Below are 19710 nucleotides of genomic sequence, written 5' to 3' on the forward strand. Positions count from 1 at the left end.
CGTCTCAGAGACAGTTTCTACCCGACAGCAATAACAAAACTAAATGCAATCAAAAACAACCATTAATCATCATGAATGATGTCTGTGAGAATGTGGCTGTTCTTATTTATTGGTTTTTTTGGGGGTTTTTTCCAGTTATTTGTTAATTCTTACATTGTGTGTAAATTGTGAGACAGTTATTTTTTGTTTTTAAGCATATGCACTGACTGATGGCACCTTTTAAATTTCGTTGTTCTTGTGACAATGACAATAAAGATTTATCTATCTATCTATCTAGATAGAAATAAATAATTAAAATATACAAACTAAGAACATAAAAATAAAACTGGATGCTCTGAGTTAAATTTTTTTGCTGTTTTTTATTTTATTTTATTTTATATGTCACATGTTGCATCCATTCAGTCGTGTAGGGTTGGTCAGTCCTGATAACCAATAACTTTTCTGATTCTGACCGAAAACAGGAGAAGTTTGATCTAATTTAACTTCAGACAAAAAGAGAAAAATGAATATATTTAAGCTTCTGGTTCCATCTGTGTATTTTTATATTTGGGTAAACTTTTGTTCCCTAATAAAAATAAAATAGGAGCACACTTTTGGTCCCAATTGGAAGTCTGTGAACATTGTGGCATTCAGTGGGTCTGTGTGGATATTATGTAACGGCAGGAGAGTTGCACAGTGAGCTCATTAGTGATGGAAAACCTCCATTGTTGGAGCTCAGCTTGTGCAGTTACATTTCTAGATGAAATACACACAGAGATCCAATTATTGACATCAGTCTCTGCATGTCTGTACACCACAGCTTATGTTGGGATGTGTTAGTGTAGAGCCAGTAGCTGTGACACACACACACACACACACACACACACACACACACACACACAGAGAGAGGGAAAGAGAGGGAGGAAAAGAGAGGGAGGGAGAGAGAGAGGAAGAGAGAGAGAGAGGGAGATGGAGGGAGGGACTTCGGCTGCAGGACAATGCTGGTGTTTGTGCAGCGGCCCCTGAGTGGCGGCTGGCTTTCTCACATCGCTCTCGCTTGACTACCAGTTGCTGAGCTGAAAGGAAAGCGGACATCTTCATCCTGATGAACTGACAGAGGAAAGGTAAGATTTTTTCCCTGAACGTTGTCTCACTGCTGTGCATTTAGGATTCTCTAGTGCAGTTTTTTGTGGGAGCTGGATGTTGGCTTGGTTGAGGCACCCTTGTCTGTGTTTTGGCAGAGTCACTACTGTGTGTGTGAAAGGAAAGTTTCACTGAAAGAGGCTCAGTTAAAGGCTCCACTGGAAAAGACTGAGTTCAGCAGAGAACAATGATTATTATGGTAGTAAAGTTCCTGAAAGAGGCGGCGGAGGAGTTGGGAGGTGATGCAAAGTGCTTGTGTTACTAAGGGATAGAGTGAAGGTTTACGGCGGTAAAAATAGACAGAATGGAAGTGGAAGGATTAAGAGAGGGAGATTAAAGAGTGTGAAGGGAAAATAGAAATCAGAGAAACAGATGAAGATAAGAAAGCAGGAGCAGATGCTTACTGTCTGCCATGCATTTATTTCTCAAAAAAAGTCTTAAAAACTAACAAAACATGTCTGACTGTTTGTTTAAACCTTTATTTACATGTCCTGGTTGGTTATTTGTTTTAGAAAGTGCAGTTAAATGACAGCGACACACCTTCCATCGCAGCTCTGCCCTCCTTCCCAGCTGACAGATTAGAGACACTAAAGATACTAAAGTTTGACAGGATTTGCAACTGAAGTCGTATGAATGAGTTTCAGAAAGCATAAAAACCTGACGGTACAAACCTGCAGGTAATTAACGGCAGGGCTTTGCAGAACAATAAGTGTGTGTTTTATGTAATCCATGTGACTGATTGTGTTTTGTGCGCCCAGACAGAGAGAGGGAGGTCTGAAGTAGTGGCCAGCTTTTCTGCACCTCAAACCAAATTGAACATCCAGCTGTGGAGCAGCATAAAGGAGGGCGTCCACCCAGACTGCATTTCTCAGCTGAATATATCAGCTGGGACGGGATTATAGCAGGTGAGAGCTGAAGAAACACCTGGAGGACGACAGGAGGAGCGTTGGAGCTGGGCAAAGAGCCCCGAAACCACCAACATGGGAGACAAGAAGGTCAGGTAAGAAGCTGTCTGCTTTACTCACCCAAAGTCCCACAGTGTTTTCTGCAGAAATATACCAAAATATAGTTTATTTTTTCTCAACAATTACAAACTCTATTTCAAAAATCTTGGTACCAAAATAAAGCAAACACGTAGGAAACTCCACCAGAAGTGTAAACATCACAGCAGCTGCTATAGTTCCAAAGAAATGAGGATGGAATATTAAATCATTTGGATTTTTTGCATTGTACAGTATGTAAACCTTTTAGAAATACCATAAAAAGAGTACAAACTTCTGGAAACCATACCTGTGCAAACACTGATGCAGCTGCGCTAAACTGAAGCAAATTTACAGACGTAGTAGAAAGAAAAGCGTTGGCCTTTTTATCCAACAAAACTGGGGGTTTCATGTGATTTTCTTATCACACTTAATTCAAATTCAAAAATATTTTATTGATCCCAAAGGAAAGAAAAATTCTGTTGTGGCTCATATTAATTCAAATTATTCAAACAGTTATTGCAGATAGTGATGGCTGTTGGAAGGAAAGCTCTTGTGTTGTGATTTATTACAGCAAAGAAATAAACTTCTTTTTACATGTTTAAATTTGTTTTTATTTTTTTCTTAAATATCCACATTTATTTTTTATCCAATTATAAAAGAACACTAAAAACTATTATGTCTGACTCCAATTCAAGTGTATTTTTTAAGAATCCAAAGTAAAGAATAAAAGGAGAAAAATTATAACTAATTTTGGAAAATTTTACTGAAAAAAAATTAGAACCAACAAAATATGTACTTTTTTGGCACTACCGGAGCTCCACACGATGTCTTTTGATGAAAGTTACTGATGTCTGTCAGGCAACCCATAAGTGCTTCCTGCTCAACTCAAATGCTCAAAAGGTTTTTATCAGCTTCTAGCCAAAAACCTGTCGTTTCCATGGATACCGAATGTGTTTATGTTCAACTGAGGGAGATGAAACAATGAGTGAAGGGAAAAAGTTAAAAATCTGCCCCTGGAACTGGCAGCGTGGCCAGTCTTAATGTTTATACTTTGGATGGTGCAGTCCAAGTTTTCATTTCATTTCTGCATCTGTGTGTGTGTGTGTGTGTGTGTGTGTGTGTGTGGTTGATCCCTTTCAGTCTCCCTGCTAAGCTGATTAACGGGGGCGTGGCGGGCCTGGTTGGTGTCACATGTGTGTTTCCTATTGACCTGGCGAAGACCCGCCTACAGAACCAGCAGGGCGTCCAGGTCTACAAGGGAATGTGAGTGGGATTTCCTCCGCAGCCGTAATCTGCTTCTGTAACTGATCTGCCCAAACAGACGGAGATGGGTCGCCTGCTTTTACCCAACGGGATGATTTAGTCATTCATTTAACACAACTCCTGATGTTAAAACAGATCTCTCTTCCTCCAAACATTAACAATATCTGAGCTACATTTCCTCAAAATGATGCCAGACACTTGTGTAAGTTTATAATCAAGCTTTAATTAATTATCGATGTGGATGCCTTTCTGGTAAAGAGGCAAACGTGCAAAATACTTTGTACGTTTTGAATTTACAGTGATTTATCCATTGTTTTAAATATTTCACGCTAAGTTTAGTTTTTGTCTAGTTTATTGTGAAGCAGGAAAAAATCAGAGTATAACTTCAGCATTTTCAGTTTAAAAAGGAAACATTTTTGGTCCTCTAGTAGTGATGTTTGTAAAGTTATTCAGTCAAACATGAACTGATGATTTAGGTTACTTAACCCATCATAAGAGCAATAAAAATAGGGATGAATTTGTCAAAGTCATATTTTCACCATATGATTAATTCACTTATTTATAAATGGCAAGATATAAAACTGAATATTCAATCACTAAGCTAAATATTTAGCTTAGTGTGAAGCTAAGGATTTAGCTACTAAATCCAGGACAATCCTGGAGTAAAAATCTGTTAGACGCTGCAGAAGAGCTGAGACTCGGGTTTAGGTTCCCCTTCCAGCAGGACGACCTGCTGGACAAACAGCCAGAGACATTATGGGACGGTTTGAACCAAAGCACATGTATGGGTTAAAATGGCCTAGTTAAAGTCCAAGCGTATATCAAATGAGAATCTGTGGAAACTCCTGAAAATTCTTTTAAATGCTCTCCATCCAGTCTTACTGAGCTTGAGATGTTCCTTCTTCTGTAATAATTCTGTGTTCATAAACACATTTCTGTTTTTATTTCCCAACAAATGTATTTTTCAAGCATCTGAACTGATTTGATTCTGAATCTGAAGAATGTGTAAACCAATCCTCCGTCTGCAGCGGTTAAAGCTGGTGGAGGTCAGTTTCTTCTGTGGGTTCTGTTACAAATACATGATTACATTCAGGAATTTACTTTGGCAGCAAACCAACAGGTAAATTAGGACAAAACTGTGACTTTTAAATTTAAATCTATTTATGAAAATGTAATAATTTTTTCCCAAACTTCCTGGTTTTGTTTTGTTTTGTTGTCATGGTGACTGAAACCACATCTATTTAATGACTTATACTCTAAAGTATGAACTCAAACCTGCTTATATTTGCTGTATTAAAACTTAGTTAAATACAGGAAGTGTTTTCAAATGAAGACTGACCCAAATCCTAAAGAACAGATGAAATAAATATATTCAGTTTTCTTCAGTTTAGCCCAAAATAATAACTGGACGTCTTTCATTTAAAACAATCCAAAAACTATTTGAAGCTACAATCCTGTTTCTGCAAAACACAAAAAAATCTTATTTGCTTAATCAAATAGTTCATGCTTGTTTTATTGTTGAGTAGGTAAAAAATCACAATATTTTTTGATGATTGTGTAACGGGTACCGTAGCGACAGCACCGCTGTTGACAGATATACTCCTGAAGAACAGGAGAAAGACGAGGAAACGGCTTGTTAACCTCAAGTGTCATGCAGCAATTTATTCAAGTTTTACATCCAAACATACTTGTTGTATTGAGTTTCTTTCTTTACAGTTTATATATTCAAAGTTCAACCTTTTTAATACATTTCAGTGTCCATAAGTGGCAAAAACAAACATCTTTTAGCGACAAAACAAACATCTCTTTCCTAAACACATATCCATTCATTCTTCTTCTTAGCTTTCTAAGCTGTTTATCCCAAATGAAACGCATTGGACAGTGGTTACATTAACCAGCTACTTTTTAACTTAAGACAGTACTGCATTTGACCTTCAATAAACTAAAGTCCTTAATAGAACCAAACATCATTTTTAAATTCGCTTTTTTTCCATCCTGAATCCTAATGGTAAAAGAACTATTTTAACACTGGTGGTGGGGACCTTACAAAAGCCAAAACAGAAAAATAGACACAGAGTTCTTCAGTTTCTAACGGTTATTCCAGCATAACCTGAAGTGGGTGAAGCGCATGTATTAAACAGACTTGGCTAATGGCTAATATTAGCATGTACACCGTGCGTAGTTACTTTCTTCGAACACAACGACACAAAGTCAAAAACTGAATAACTAATACAGTACATAACTATTCCAAATACGTTCATAAATATTCCAAATACGTTCCAGCATGTCTAATTACTGGATTAAAAACCTATTCGCATATTTACCCACCTGAAGAACAGGAGAAAGACGAGGAAACGGCTTGTTAACCTCAAGTGTCATGCAGCAATGAGGGAAAATACAAGCAGGACACCAAAACCGCCACCCGCCCCCTGCTGGCGTGGAGTAAATGTTACAGAGCACATTAAAAAAAAATAAAGAAAAACTCTTCTCCAAAATAAAGTACAGAACTTGTATTAACAATTTCAAGTCATAAACACAAATGTCACACTTTTGTGGTCGCCACAATTGCACTTTTTAAAAATGATATTTTGAGTTGACAATTATGGCTCACATGACAAAAGGTTTGGAAATCTCTGAGGTTTGTGTTGAAGTTTCAAAGGGGAGCTGCTCTAAACTTGGTCAAATCTGTGTTTTTATGATGATATTAAGCTCAGATTATTTCATATTCTCTGATATTATCAGAGGTAAAGATGAGTAGAGAGACAGAAAAGCAGAGGCAGTGTCCTTAAGCAGCACAGAGACCCAGAGGTTTGATCAGCTCACATCTGCTGGCCGGGCGTGGCCGTCCTGTTTGTGCTCCGCAGCCTGTGGGTTTCCTGTGACTCATACATGGAAAATATCTGGGATAACTTCTCTGCAACACAGTTAGACACCATTTTCTCAACTTCTTCACTTCAAAACAGCCAGGATTGCTTGAAAGCTACCCATAAACCCAAATATATCAGTATTTATGAAGGAATAAGATTGCTAATTCACCCCTTTGCAGAATATGTTGTAAAATAAAGTGATGAGAAATTTAATGGCTGTTTTTTGTTGTTCTAAAGGTTTGACTGTCTGGCAAAGACGGTGCGAGCCGAGGGTTATTTCGGATGCTATCGAGGTATCTAATCCACAAAACTACGATGTTGTTGTCCTGCAGAGCTTAAATCTTTTTACGGTGATAACCGGTGAACCATCTGTGCTCTGTGGTGACACCCTAAGCTGCTTTTTAGGTCGGTTTCTATTTGTGGAGACAAACGTTAGCCTGTTTGTTGTTTCCAGGAGCAGCCGTAAACCTCACGCTAGTTACGCCAGAAAAAGCCATCAAACTGGCCGCCAACGACGTCTTCAGACAAAAACTTTCAAAGGACGGGTAATTTATCTTCTCCTCGTCATTTGATGCATCAACACTGAAACGTTTGAAGGGAATTAATCAGATCAGTTAGCAGGACCTGGAGAAACTGCAAATTTCTAAATGTTGCTTGCAAATTTTTTAATTATGTAAATCCATTTCTGTGGAAGCCCAATTCCACCATGAAAGACAAATAAAAGGAAGTCATAATTACTAGAATGAAACTCATAAGAAGAACTTTTATTCTTGTAATTAGAACTTTAAAATTGAATTGTGACTTTTATTCTCATAATGATTAATTCTATTCACACAATCAAGACTTTAAAACTGGTCATTGTATATTTTATTCTCATAATTACAACTTTAAAACTCTGAATTTTGACTTTTATTCTCATATATAACTTTTATTCTTGGAATTATGACTTTAAAACTCATAATTATGACTTCCTGATGGTCTGTTGTTTTTTCTTTCATGGCAGAAATGGGCTTCCATACTTAATGCATGCAGTTTTTGTGTAATTACCAGTCTAAGTGACGTACTGGGAATGTGGTAACCCACTGCTTTGCCCCAGGCATTTGCCCCTGTGGGGGGAGGTCCTGGCGGGGTGTGGGGCAGGGACCTGCCAGGTGGTCGTCACCACTCCCATGGAGATGCTTAAGATCCAGCTGCAGGACGCAGGACGGCTGGGTGAGGCTTTCAGGATTTTCCCAGAATCGGAGGAATCGGAGCCCAGGAGTCTCTGCTCCCTGACCTCGGGTGTTTTCTGTTTCCAGCCGCACAGCGACCCGTGGCGGCTCCGACCCAGGCGGCGGCGGCTCCCGGTCCGGCGCCGTCGCTCGTGGCCCCGGCGGCGCGGCGGCCCTCGGCGACCGGCATCACGGCGAACCTGCTGAAGACCCGGGGCCTGGCCGGCCTCTACCGGGGCGCCGGTGCGACCTTGATGAGGTCAGAGAAAACACCTGCAACGAAACGCTGAGGAAAAGTTTTCACACCCTCACAGATTTCTGCTGCTGTTGCTTCGTTGTCACACAAAAAAACTGTAAAAATCTGTAAATCTGTTCTTTTAAAGCAAAGTTTACATTTACAGGTTTGTGCAAAATTATTCATATCCCTGCAGATTTAGGTTTAGAATAATCTTCTAAATCAGAGGTCTCCAACATGGGGGTCGCAACACATTGGGGGTCGCAGAGGGACTGGAGAGGGGTCGTAACTGTGAGATTTCTGATTTAGAAATAGTTATGCATTTATTTTGTAAATTCAAAGAATTGTCTTTAAATACATGAAGCCAACACAAACACACATCTAAAATGGCATGAAATGATGAATTTCAGTCAGAAATTAAGCAACAGTTTCTTCATTATGTTAAAAGTTCTGTTTTTATGCAAAATAAAACAGTTTATGGCAGTGTCATTAGACTTTTGAATTCAAACTTATGTTTAAAAAAACACAAAATAAAGAAGCTGTGAATTACTCTCAAATAATGTAATAAATATCTATAAGCAAATTATATTTCTTATTGTAATTTTTTTTCAAACTATTATTCTCTGAGCATCATACAGCTCTGTTGTTACTGATCCAGTTCCTCACTATCTAACTCTGACTGGAATATTCTCTGACTGATCAACCAATCAATACAGATCAATGGAGTCCTGCAGCTACAGTATGTCTGCTTGTTACGCTGCTGAACTGGTTCATCTCTCAACTCTCCATCTTCTCCATCGTTTTTTTTTCTCCAACTTTTCTAATGTTTCTTTGCAGGGATGTACCTTTCTCTATGATCTACTTCCCTCTGTTTGCCAACCTTAACGCTCTGGGCCGGGAGAGCGCAGGCAGCCAGGCGGACGTTCAGGCCCAGGCGCCGTTCTGGCAGTCCTTCGTGGCCGGCTGCGCCGCCGGCTCGGTGGCAGCAGTGGCCGTCACGCCGCTGGACGGTGAGCAACTTTACGCTTCAGTATGCTACATGGACACATATAGAGCATTACAACTTTAAAGCGTTTTAATAGGATTTTATCACAAACCAGGTGTGAAAAAGCACATGACAGAAAGTGAAAGGAAAATTATGTTATAAATGAAAATCTGAAAAGTACAGTGAGTATCCATCCCTCGAGTCAAACTTGTACATTTTAATTACTTAAGTACATTAATTACTTGCCTATGTAATTAATTACATATATTTTATTAATGGCATTTCTTTACATAAGAAGGTTCAGACTGGAACTCTTATATTCGAGAGTTTCTGGTACGTCCGTAAATCTGACGCACCAGCTAAATCCGCCAACAGCGATGGACAGCGAAGCTGCTTCTGCTGGACCACTGGGGTTCATTTCTGGTTCTAAACTGAACAGATGGGAAACATTATTGTTGTGTTCAAGGAGTTAGCCTATCAGCAAAGCTCCTCAAGCCGAAAATAGCATCTCAATGCTAAACATGCAGCAGTTAACGCTAATGTCCATGAATGATCAGGACTTCCTGAAACCCTGGAAAACACTTTGCTCCAATCTGATGGTTGAAGAACCTGAACACCAGATTAAAAACTATAAATATCTTTGTTGTTGAGCTCATTTAGCTATTTATTCAATAATTTAGCAGTAAAAACGTTTTCAGTTTAAAATGTTGCTTACTTTGTCTATGTTTAGTTTTGAAAATGTTCATTGTGATTAATTACGAACCCTTAGATTCAAAATGAAAAATACTTTATTGATCCCAAAGGGATATTAACTAACTTGATTCAAAACTGTAATCAAGTTTCACCATTAATTTTGTGTATCTGTTTACAGATTTTGCATTTTTAGAGACATTTTGTCCATTCTTCTTTGGAAAACAGGTCAAGCTCAGTCAGATTGGATGGAGAGCGTCAATGAAGATCAATTTATATATCTGTACATTTTTATACTGCAAATAGTATAAAACAGAGATTTTTCCTTTAAATGTTCACAGTGATAAAGACTCGTCTGCAGACCCTGCAAAAAGGCGAAGGGGAAGACTCCTATAGAGGAATTGTTGATTGCACAAGGTAAGACTGCAGAGCAAAGAGCTTCACGACTCCTTCCTGCTTCTCTCTTAAAACGGAAGTGACAGTTTCAACAAAAATCTATGTCCTCATAAGTTATACACTGCAGCTTTAAGTCGTCCTTTCTCTGAATCTTCCAGACGCATCATGAGGCGGGAAGGACCGTCGGCGTTTCTGAAGGGCGCAGCATGCCGGGCATTAGTCATCGCTCCCCTCTTCGGCATCGCGCAGGGCGTCTACTTCCTCGGGGTCGGGGAGGCGGTTCTGGGTTTACTGGGATAACAGCGACTGGCAGCGGTGAAGGAGAACACAACAGAGGAGAATCCCAGCTTCATTCTCCAGAAAAATTGAATTTCTCTGGTTTCACCGCCTGGCAGCGAGGTTCTGATGGGTAAACACGGTCCGGATTAACTAACCCGAGTCCAGGTGTTCCCTTCACCTGAGGGAGGTTTCTCCCGCTGGCTGTAAAGAAAGAACTGCTGGATATTTTTACAGCTGATAAACTAAAATGCCTGACAGTGTGAGCGTTTGAATTTCAGGAAGTGACCCATTTATTTCATATCTGAAACGACCTGATGCTTAAAGCAGCAGCGCCGTTACGCATTCCTCCCACTCCTTCCTGTAGGTCACAGTTGTAATCTGGCCTTCTGCTGGACTGGGAGCCAATCTCTATAAGGTCATTTGTTAATCTGATGGTAATTCCTTTAATCCCTGTAATAGCGTACATTTCAATTTACAACACAGCTCACTTCCTGTTAAAAGGCCACAGGTTAGACTGCAGGACAACGCGCCGCCTTCCAGGGTTTTCACTTTCAATTTAAATAATAATAAAGATAAATTTCCCTCCTTATTTTGGTTTGCTTCAAATAATATGCGCACAACAACAAAGGACAATGCAATCAACGCCTTATCGATCCTGTTAGTTTTAAACTTTACATCTTATAACATGTTAAAGGATTTTGTTTTTAAAGTGGGATTCTGTACAGAAAATAAAGCAAGTCAGTATCTAACCTTAGGACTTTGAAGCTAAAAGCTAATCTGTGGAGTCACAGGTAATTTATGCCGTGATGAAACATTTCCAGCAGTTCTCAAAACCTTCACCTAGCTGGACAACTGGTGCCAAAAAATTCATAAAACAATTCAACCTTTTTTTTTCTCACCGACATTAAATCTGAATCTTTTTTTGTTTTAGGTCAGTTAGGATTACCAACATTATTTTTCTTTTTGCTAAATGTCAGAATAAGGAGATAAAACCAATTACTTTAACAAATAAAGCTGTTTAATTTGGAATGGAAACAGACCTGCTGTCATCATCCACTTCAAAATAAGAGCATGAATATAAACATTAGTCAACTGAAAGTTTATAAACAACAACCAAATAAATGAACATTTAAAATTTATCCAGACAGAAAGCACTAAACAAAACTAGCTTCATCCAGTTCTGAAAGATCAACTCACAACATTTCAGTTTAAATGAAGGAAAACCAGAGGACGCATTTTAAGGCAGCACCTCAAACGCTCTGTTTCCTTGTTAGACATCAAAAGAAATCAGGAAAAATGTCAGGAAAAAAAATTGTTTCCACATATCTGGTTCATTGTTGGTCCAACTTCCTGGTGTCTGAAGGTTCTCCTGTTCAAACAAGTATAATCAGCAAAGAAATTGGATGGTAAATATTAAAAATATGCCTTATTTTTCTATCAGATAGCAAATAAAATGTCATTTTGTTAATCCTAACAGACAGAAAACAGGGAAAGTTTACACAGATTAAGTGTCTTTTTACATAAATACCTGATTTTTACTGTAACGCAAACATGACTTAACCTGAATTAACTCCATTCCATCAAAGTGAAGATACTGACTGCTTGTAACATCTCAACAAAACCCCACTTTAAAACTACCCCATTAGCTGGAAATGGTAATATTTTGCTAGAATTCAAATTTAGACAGGACAGTTTTAAATATTAGACAGAAGCATGGCAGTAAGGCTCCTCGTCTTACCAACCGCCAATACTTAAAGCCACAAGGTGGCGCCAAGAGGTCGTTTTGTTTTTACATTTTAAAACCAGACAGATGTTTCCATAGCATACTACCTTTGTCCTGTTTTGTAGAGAGAAAATAGCTGAAGAAAACGGTTTACACACTGTAAATAAAGAGACCCAACATGTTAAACTGCCTCCAATTTATTTCTTTTGGCTGTTAAACATCAAATAAAGATAAAAATATTTTCCAACAATATCAGCAGCAGATTTCACGGTTTATGCATCACGTGTGTGCAGATCTCTTTGTGTGAGGTAAGGAGGAAATAAGAGCTACTGCTGGGCTACGTTTAAGTCCAGACGTTTTCTGAAAACACTGATCAGAGTTTATGAAAACTTGAATTGCTGTCCTGCGAGGAAGGTCAGGGGTCACCTTGACGTTTCCAGCGAAGTTCTCCTCAAATTAATCCAAGAATTTGCGGTTGGGGTTGGAACCGAATAAGATCTCTCTGATTTCAGGCATCATCTGGAAGGAGAGGGTGTCGCCGTTTCCCACGGCAGAGAGTCAGAAACCAGAGAAAACACTTCAGTTTCTCTTTGTGCTTCAGTAACTGCATCTAACCAACATCATATGCAAAACATTAATACCAAACTATGAATCAGACACTTAACTCAGAGTATCAGGTTCAGACTAAGAAAAACATAATGTTAATAGAATAAAGATCAGAAAAAAGTTGTAAAATTCCAAGTAAAAATGTTTTGAGAAGAAAAATGCTGATAGATTTGTTAAGGTCTGACGTGATTAACTCAGCAAGTCTGCGGTTCTTCCTTCAAAACAGAGAAATTGTTTCAAAATCCTGCAGCTAATATTTTAATGTTAAAGTACCAAAATATAACTTCACAAGATGCTCAACATTTCTCTTTTTTATTATTATTTTAAAAATAATAGTTTGCATAAAATTACTACGTTATTGTCCCCAAATTATGATTTTCTTCTGATTACTTTTCATGTTACCAAGACTTTATTCTTGTATTATTATGATTATTCCGATAATATTATGACTTTGTTGTCATTTAATTGCTACTTTATTCTACTATGAGTTTTTCCTTGAGTTATTGAGACAGTATTTTTATAATTTAAAAATTAATTTCTTAGCCTGGTTAATATTCCGTCATATAGACTCATCGAAGTTTCTAAAGTGAACGTTTCCAAAACTGTTCGACTTCATCCAGGCTTCAGAATATTTTCAACTTATTTTAGAAACATTTTGCAGCTTTTGGGTCAAACAGGAACCGGGTTTCAACCCAAAATGAACAAACACTTCAAAACGCAACACCCTGAAAATGTTCTAAGTTTTCAGGTTTTTCCTTACTGATAGTTATGCTGCCCCCTGCAGACACATAACAGGAACTGCATGCAATGCAATGATTTTACACAGTAATCCAAATTTCTGCACTTTGTGTGACGTATTATACCTGCTGTGCTACGAGATCCAGTCTGCTCTCCAGGGTGTTGGAAACCTTAATCTTTCCATTACTGTTGTAGACTTCAACGCCACCGCAGCTGCAGAAACGCAGGGCAGATTTACTTTAACCAAACTCATCTGCAGCAGCCTCTGGTCCGCTGGTCCAGAGGCTGCAGGTTTCAAATCTGGTTCTGAACAGCTGAATTACATGAGGAGATAATTTAATTAAAACTGTGATGGATTTCACCATCTTACATGTCTGATGGAAGGAAGTGGTCATGGTCAACCCGGACAGTTATGTTGCTCTTCACCGTCTCCTTGTAGATAGAGATGTTCTTATTAACTGCAGCCTGCCGAGTCATAGCACACAGCTTTATTTCACCAATCCAAACCGTTATCATGGAACGGTTTGGGTTTTTGGTGAAGCAGAAAAGCTAAATGACCTGAACCACGTCTACATCCTGCTGCCGACAGCGGATGGTGACTTTAGGCTCCAGCAGCTGGTAAAACCCCTAAAATGTAGAAATAAATTAAAAAACACCTTTCAAAAAAACTAGAAAACGTTTTGGCAGTAGTGGGAACACTTATGCTAATCTGCTAATAGCCAAGCTAACTTTTTGCTTAGCGCTTTAGCTAACTTCGAAAAGGTTTAGCACACTTAACTTCCCATAAATTAGTTTTCCTGGATAAATTCTAAGTTGCTAATTTATTTGGCTGTTTAGCAAACATTCAGTTGAATAAAGTTCAACATCTGTGTTGATGGATACATATTATAAGACAGAATCACACTAAAAACACCAGTGGTATTATTTTAGAAAAAGTCTTGTTTTTCTTTATTTTAAAATCTACAAACAGAAATAAAATGTGGTTCTTTAAAAATAACAACATTTCTGCTATCAAAAAATGAACTTCCCTTTTTTTAACGGTCTTGAAGCATTTACAGTCTGGACTGAAGGTTGTAGACGCCTTTAGCATTAGCAGAACCAATGTTTAAGATTAGCGTTTAAGGTTAGCGCTGCTAACTTTTTTATCTAGGGTCCACTGTTCTTGGCGAAGCTTTACTTATTATTGTCAGCTTACCTGAAGCACCAGACCCTCCAGCAGCTTGGCGTACCTGTCCGGGTCTTTGACGATGTCGGCGATTCTTTTTCGAGCCTCATTCAGCAGATCCTGAGCATAAACACAAGTTGAAGGTTTTCAGACGCGCTTATCGGCAAATATTGTAACTCAAGCGCTTCTGCACAGGGTTTTGGTGTGAATCCGTTTCTGCATCGGTGTAGTACAGTTGTTCTCAAACTGCGGGCGCCCCCTAGTGGTTCACAAGCTACCGCATGTAAGCGACCGTTGATTTGCCGTGAGGTAAGCTCAAACGCAGTTAGCTCACACAACGATGGTGTTGAGAAGTAATTATGGATGAAATCGGGTCACTCAGAAGAAAAACTAAAGATATCGGTGGAAAGAAAACATTGGCAGGAAAGTCAGACCTGCTGAGAGTACTGATGTGTCCTTCACTAGAAATTTGATTCTTTTGAACAGCTTATATTGCTCTACTCGCACTTATTGTTATTTTTATTTAATTAAAAGTGATTTAATCAGCAAATAAATACAGTTGATAAAAATGGGTGTCTAATTTTTATATTTAATAGTACAGAAGGTTTGCTTTTTATATTAACAGCATTTCATATTTTTACAATTTATAGACAACTACTACTCAGTGGTAGTTGTTATTGTGTCTTGTCTCTATGCTGTAACTGCAAAGTAATTTCCCTGCTGGGATGAATAAAGTACTTCTATTCTATTCTATTCTATTCTATTCTATTCTATTCTATTCTATTCTATTCTATTCTATTCTATTCTATTCTATATATTCTATTCTATTCTATTTTGTTCTGCCAAAGCAACTCAAGTCTATTTTTATTTTACTATATTTCTACATTACAAATAGCCCTAAAATGTTATTAATGCACAAAAAGGGATTTCTCTTTAGATTTCCATGTGTTTGACGGAACTGAATCCACACTTTCAGAATCTGCAAATAACTGAAAATGCTCCCGACTTAATATTTGCAAAGGTGATTGGCTGTGTGACAAAACAGCATCACCCTTCTCATTAGGATGAACAAAGAACACAACAATAAGTGAGTTAAGATAATAATTTAATTTCAGGCTGCATATATTAAGATGTTGTGTTATTGCGGGGCAATTTAAGGCTTGCTGAGTTTCTGTTAAATGGATTAAATGGCCCTCAGCCTGAAAAGGTTTTAGGATCTGACCGTCACCATGTCGTCTCGGGCCATCAGCACCTTCAGCCTGGCTTGGTTCTTCAGTTGGGACATCTGGCTGAGGAGAGACGATTCCTGATAAAAACATCGCTCTGACCTCCAGTAGCCAGGTTACAGAACATAAACCTTAAAAACTCACATTTTCTTATGTTGTTCAATCTGCTTCTCCTTCTTCTCGTAATAATCCATGATTTTCACCCGGTGGGTTTGCACCAGGCGGCCTTTCTCGATGTTAAACTCTTCTTCTCCCTGAAAGCAAACATCCCGGTCCGTTACGGGTCGCTGTGATGGAAGTGGTCGGCCTGAGCTGAACGTCCGTTACCTTCGCTAAGATCTCCTCGACTCGCTCGTTGGCCTCCTGCTCGATGAAGGCCACCATGTGTTTGATCTGCCGCCACAAGACACAAAACAGCTGAAACTCACACAAAGGTTTAACCTCAAGTCTGAATCTTTCATTTTATTCCAGTGTTAGTCGAGTTAATTGAAAACTATCAACGAAATAAGCAACATTTTCAATTCAAAAATGCAATTTTTTTCTGCTAAATTATTGAATAAATAGACATAAGAGCTGAACAACTGAAATATTTATAATGTTTAATCTGTTGTTCAGGTTTTTCAACCATCAAATTGGAGCAAAGTGTTTTTAATCCATTCAAGTCCTGATCATTCATGGAGTTTCTTTGGAAATGTGGACATTAGCATTAGCTTCTTCATGTTTAGCATTGAGATGCTATTTTAGCCTAGCACAGTTTCGCTGATAGGCTAAGTCCTTTTAGCACAACTTGAACACAACAACAGTGTGTTCAAGTTTCAGATCAGTTTAGAAGCAGAAATCAGCCGACAGAAGCAGAGTCCATTGCTGCTGTTAGCAGATGTAGCCCTGCGTCAGATTTATGGATGTAAAAGAAACACGTAGCGTTAAAATTTCTTACTGAGTTAAGGATCTGTCTAATTAATTTACCTAAATTAATGCATTAAATCCTGGCCAAAGTTAAGTTTATTTTATTCGTATTTCCATGCACATCCTGCTCCAGATGGAAACAGGGCGAATAAAAATGTCCTCCAATCTGTTCTCACCCTGCAGAAAGTGAGAAAAAAAGATTTGAAAAACAGCAGAGTCTGAATTTTTCTTTCCAACTCAAACATTTACTGAATGAACTGGAAAATGCAGCATAGGATGACTGTTTCCTCTGGATTTCCCTCAGAAACAGCAGGTCTAACGTCGTCAGAGAGGAATAAAGTCAAAGAATCAGATTGGAGGAAAAGTTAATCTTACTGGTCTGGAACCAGGAAGCTGCTCCTCTCTGGGGTTGTCATCGTTTAAAACACATTTCAGAGAATTTCCTTTTCTGCATTTTTTCAGTATCTTTGTGTTCAAACTGATTCCTGACCCATCCGAGTATTTATCCTGAAGACACGACTCTGGTTTATACAGTAAGTCTGAGGTGTTGAGCGTGAAAAGGAACAGTGAGAGTACCGTGCCCTGTGGTGCTCCTACGGTGAAGAAAACTCAGGTAAAGTGATGTAGTTGTTGTTTCATTCTTAACGACCTTCTCACCTTCTAAAACCTTTCATGTTGCTTTGATCAAATGGCACCAAATATAAAAACAGGCACAGAGAGCCTGAATGCATCGTCTGGAAATGATTAGTCAGCGTTTATTGCGGTTTTTTGGGATCTTCATATTGGATATTGTGATGACAATAAATTTGCAAAGCATAGACCTCATGTGATGTCACACTTCCGGGAACTTTGTAGCTGACAGCCATCTTGGTAGGCAGCCGCAACTAACTGTAATGAGAGTTGATATGGAGTTGCTATAAGAACTCCATATAAAACAGTTGTTATAGTTGTTATATCAACTAGTTTTAGCTAGTTCTAATTTATAAACAATATGAGAACATTACAACTATTACACATTACAATTTTTGAGTACTCTACCAATCCCTGTATAATACGAAAATAAATATCAGTGATACTTACTGTAATACTCACTGTCAAACTAGTAAAATTAGCTTAGCTAATGTAGCTTTTATCTGCAAGATAAGGCAGACATGCAGCCTACCAAGATGGCGGTTCTTAGGGAACTAGTAGCTTTTCTATGATCTGAGGTCATACTGAAATTGATTATTGGCTAATTATAATTTTTTTCTTTAAAGTATTTTTTTCCCATTTTGTCCCGTTTCAGTCGGACTTTCTGCATTCACTCATATCTTCTTGTCTCTCCAATAAACCTTTAACTTGTCAACAGGTTGGTTTATGTAACTCTAAACCTACCAGTGACTGTACAGAAAAATAAATACAAACAAAACGCGGATTATTTTGATTATTAATATTGGACAATTATTATTTAACATAACTGTACTGTTTATGGATGAAAATGTAACTTTTAGCATTCACGTGTCCACATCCATGTAAACAAGTCCTGATAAATAAAACAAAAACTTTCAGAAAAACTGGAGACGGTGCAGACAGCTGTCAGATTCTTACGGTGATCTGTTATGTTACAGGATGTTTGTGGAGTAAAACACATTTAAAATGGGCCGTTTCATCCTCACCTGTTTCTGGACGTCGGCGTCGGTAAGCGCCATGTCTCTTCTGTTTTTTGGTCAATTTTGAGCCTAAAAAAATATTCACGACCAACTTCTTTACAGCAGAGAAGGAGGCACCGTTACGAGCCCAACTAGCTTTTCTCCTCGAGTTTACGACACTGGACTTCCGGTCAAACTTTTTAAATTTGGCAACACAAGTAGAACGCGTTTATGCCCTTGTTTTAATTAAGGATTTATCATATATTTTTCCCCTTAAAGTTTTACATGTTTTCATTTTAGAGCAACACAAACATCTTTTTTTCAGCAAACTCTCCTAAAAACTAGTTGGAGGGCGTGGCCTTCATAGAATAGAGAGACAGAGCGTTAACCTGACGGCCATATTGGGAGTGGCATCTTTGCTGAGTTCTGCAAAAATACAGTTATGCTGCGTTCCATTTACCTCGGAAGTCGGAATTTGGTACCTTTCCAGTTAAAAAAAGTCGAAATTTCAACATGGTGGCACCTATAGATCTCTTCCGAGCACAATTTTAAGCTTTACTTTCCTTATATAGACACCTCTTTTAATTTGTTTAGTTTAGAGTCGCAGGAACTTTCTTGTTCGATTTATTTTAGACGCACTCTTACATGTGTCTGGTAAAACACCTTTCCACCACATCTTACTACTGTTGATGCGAGGAGCAGCCATTTTGAAAAGTGAAAAGCCTTACAAGTCATAATTGTAGGTGGTCGGAGGTGCTCCCAGTTTCCCACTGGGAAATCCGACTTTGGAAGGCGTTCCACTTCATTTTTCAGAGACCTTTTTCGGTTATGTACAACTGAAATGCAGCAATTATATGAAGCTAAATTGGGGACATAACGTTTGCAAAATAAAAAAAATACAACATTTTTAAAAAATAGCAAACAATGTTTGAAATTGAAAATTTATCACACAATAGATAATTTAGCGGATCATCTGTTAAATCATCAGTAACAGATGATTTTAAAAATCCATTATCCAGTGATATAACTAATTACAACTGAATTCCTTACAATGGCTTGAAAGAAACTATTCTTGCAACTTCTAGTATTGTTTCCTTATTTCTATAATAACAACAACAATGACAATAATAATAATAAGAAGAAGAAGAAGAAGAATATTTGGATTTTATTGTCATACAAATACATTTTAATATCTAAACATTTGGATTTTAAAGGGCTTTGTCATCCCTCATTATGCATTTATTATGCCTATTATTGTTATTATTATTAAGATTACATATCACTAAGTGGTTTGGTATATTGTAAGAAAGTATGAGTGAATTTTAAGCACATTAGTTTTTGTCATTAATGTACTCTCCTATCTAAATAGAGTATTCTACATAAAAGCAATTTATCAAAATTCCTTGAATGTAAATTGAAGTACAGCATATTTGGATAGCCAAATTTACAACCAGGTTGCCACTCACACAATGGTGGACGCCCTGACGCGTCTTCTAAATGGGCTCTTCTACACAGCGTTTTAAGGGTCGGGTTTTCACGCCAGGGTTCATTCACTCAGGTCGGAAATATGTGGTAATATAATTTAAAGAAAAAAAAAAAACACTGACCTACCAAAGAGCTTTGTGACACCTGATGATGAAAATATCACATTTCTTTTACGTTCAGTGTTATTTGGCCATGTGGCCAT

General features: G+C 38.1%; 2 protein-coding genes and 1 long non-coding RNA gene across 6 annotated transcripts in view; 2 read left to right on the forward strand and 1 right to left on the reverse strand.

Moving 5' to 3' along the window:
• The first annotated feature begins 952 nt into the window (after nt 1-952).
• On the forward strand, nt 953-11940 carry slc25a18 (solute carrier family 25 member 18). Of its 2 annotated transcripts, none has more exons than XM_032579875.1 (10): nt 953-1103; nt 1885-2122; nt 3246-3368; nt 6473-6528; nt 6690-6780; nt 7332-7447; nt 7534-7705; nt 8519-8691; nt 9698-9773; nt 9911-11940. In XM_032579875.1, exons 2-10 carry the CDS (start codon nt 2103-2105, stop codon nt 10050-10052), a joined length of 969 nt encoding a protein of 322 aa, XP_032435766.1. In that variant the 5' UTR covers nt 953-1103; nt 1885-2102; the 3' UTR covers nt 10053-11940. The 2 variants fall into 2 exon arrangements, with proteins under 2 accessions (XP_032435766.1, XP_032435758.1); XM_032579867.1 differs by having other exon boundaries at nt 954-1103; nt 1881-2122.
• On the reverse strand, nt 11032-18296 carry atp6v1e1a (ATPase H+ transporting V1 subunit E1a). Of its 3 annotated transcripts, XM_032579910.1 has the most exons (10): nt 18051-18287; nt 15817-15882; nt 15634-15743; nt 15486-15552; nt 14294-14383; nt 13657-13725; nt 13469-13563; nt 13224-13311; nt 12181-12273; nt 11032-11400 (listed from the first exon to the last, which is right to left on the reverse strand). In XM_032579910.1, exons 1-9 carry the CDS (start codon nt 18081-18083, stop codon nt 12211-12213), a joined length of 681 nt encoding a protein of 226 aa, XP_032435801.1. In that variant the 5' UTR covers nt 18084-18287; the 3' UTR covers nt 11032-11400; nt 12181-12210. The 3 variants fall into 3 exon arrangements, with proteins under 3 accessions (XP_032435801.1, XP_032435804.1, XP_032435792.1); XM_032579913.1 differs by lacking the exon at nt 11032-11400 and having other exon boundaries at nt 11936-12273; nt 15492-15552; nt 18051-18296; XM_032579901.1 differs by lacking the exon at nt 11032-11400 and having other exon boundaries at nt 11936-12273; nt 18051-18284.
• The window catches only part of LOC116730601 (uncharacterized), a 176709-nt gene continuing 170889 nt past the window's right edge, over nt 13891-19710 (forward strand). The window contains exon 1 of the long non-coding RNA XR_004341360.1: nt 13891-13955. This is a non-coding gene — a long non-coding RNA (uncharacterized LOC116730601). The remainder of the gene's footprint in view (nt 13956-19710) is intronic.

This window comes from Xiphophorus hellerii, chromosome 2, assembly GCF_003331165.1.
Source record: "Xiphophorus hellerii strain 12219 chromosome 2, Xiphophorus_hellerii-4.1, whole genome shotgun sequence".
NCBI classification, from domain to species: domain Eukaryota; kingdom Metazoa; phylum Chordata; class Actinopteri; order Cyprinodontiformes; family Poeciliidae; genus Xiphophorus; species Xiphophorus hellerii.

Excerpts from the sequence above, each read along its gene's own strand:
- slc25a18 (XM_032579875.1), top strand. The coding sequence starts at position 2,103 with ATGGGAGACAAGAAGGTCAG. Across the intron at positions 7,448-7,533 it reads GCAGGACGCAGGACGGCTGG|CCGCACAGCGACCCGTGGCG; the intron begins GTGAGGCTTTCA and ends TTCTGTTTCCAG. Across the intron at positions 7,706-8,518 it reads GCCGGTGCGACCTTGATGAG|GGATGTACCTTTCTCTATGA; the intron begins GTCAGAGAAAAC and ends GTTTCTTTGCAG.
- atp6v1e1a (XM_032579910.1), bottom strand. The coding sequence starts at position 18,083 with ATGGCGCTTACCGACGCCGACGTCCAGAAACAG. Across the intron at positions 14,384-15,485 it reads CCCGAGACGACATGGTGACG|GATCTGCTGAATGAGGCTCG; the intron begins GTCAGATCCTAA and ends GTTTATGCTCAG. Across the intron at positions 13,312-13,468 it reads CACTTCCTTCCATCAGACAT|CTGCGGTGGCGTTGAAGTCT; the intron begins GTAAGATGGTGA and ends GCGTTTCTGCAG.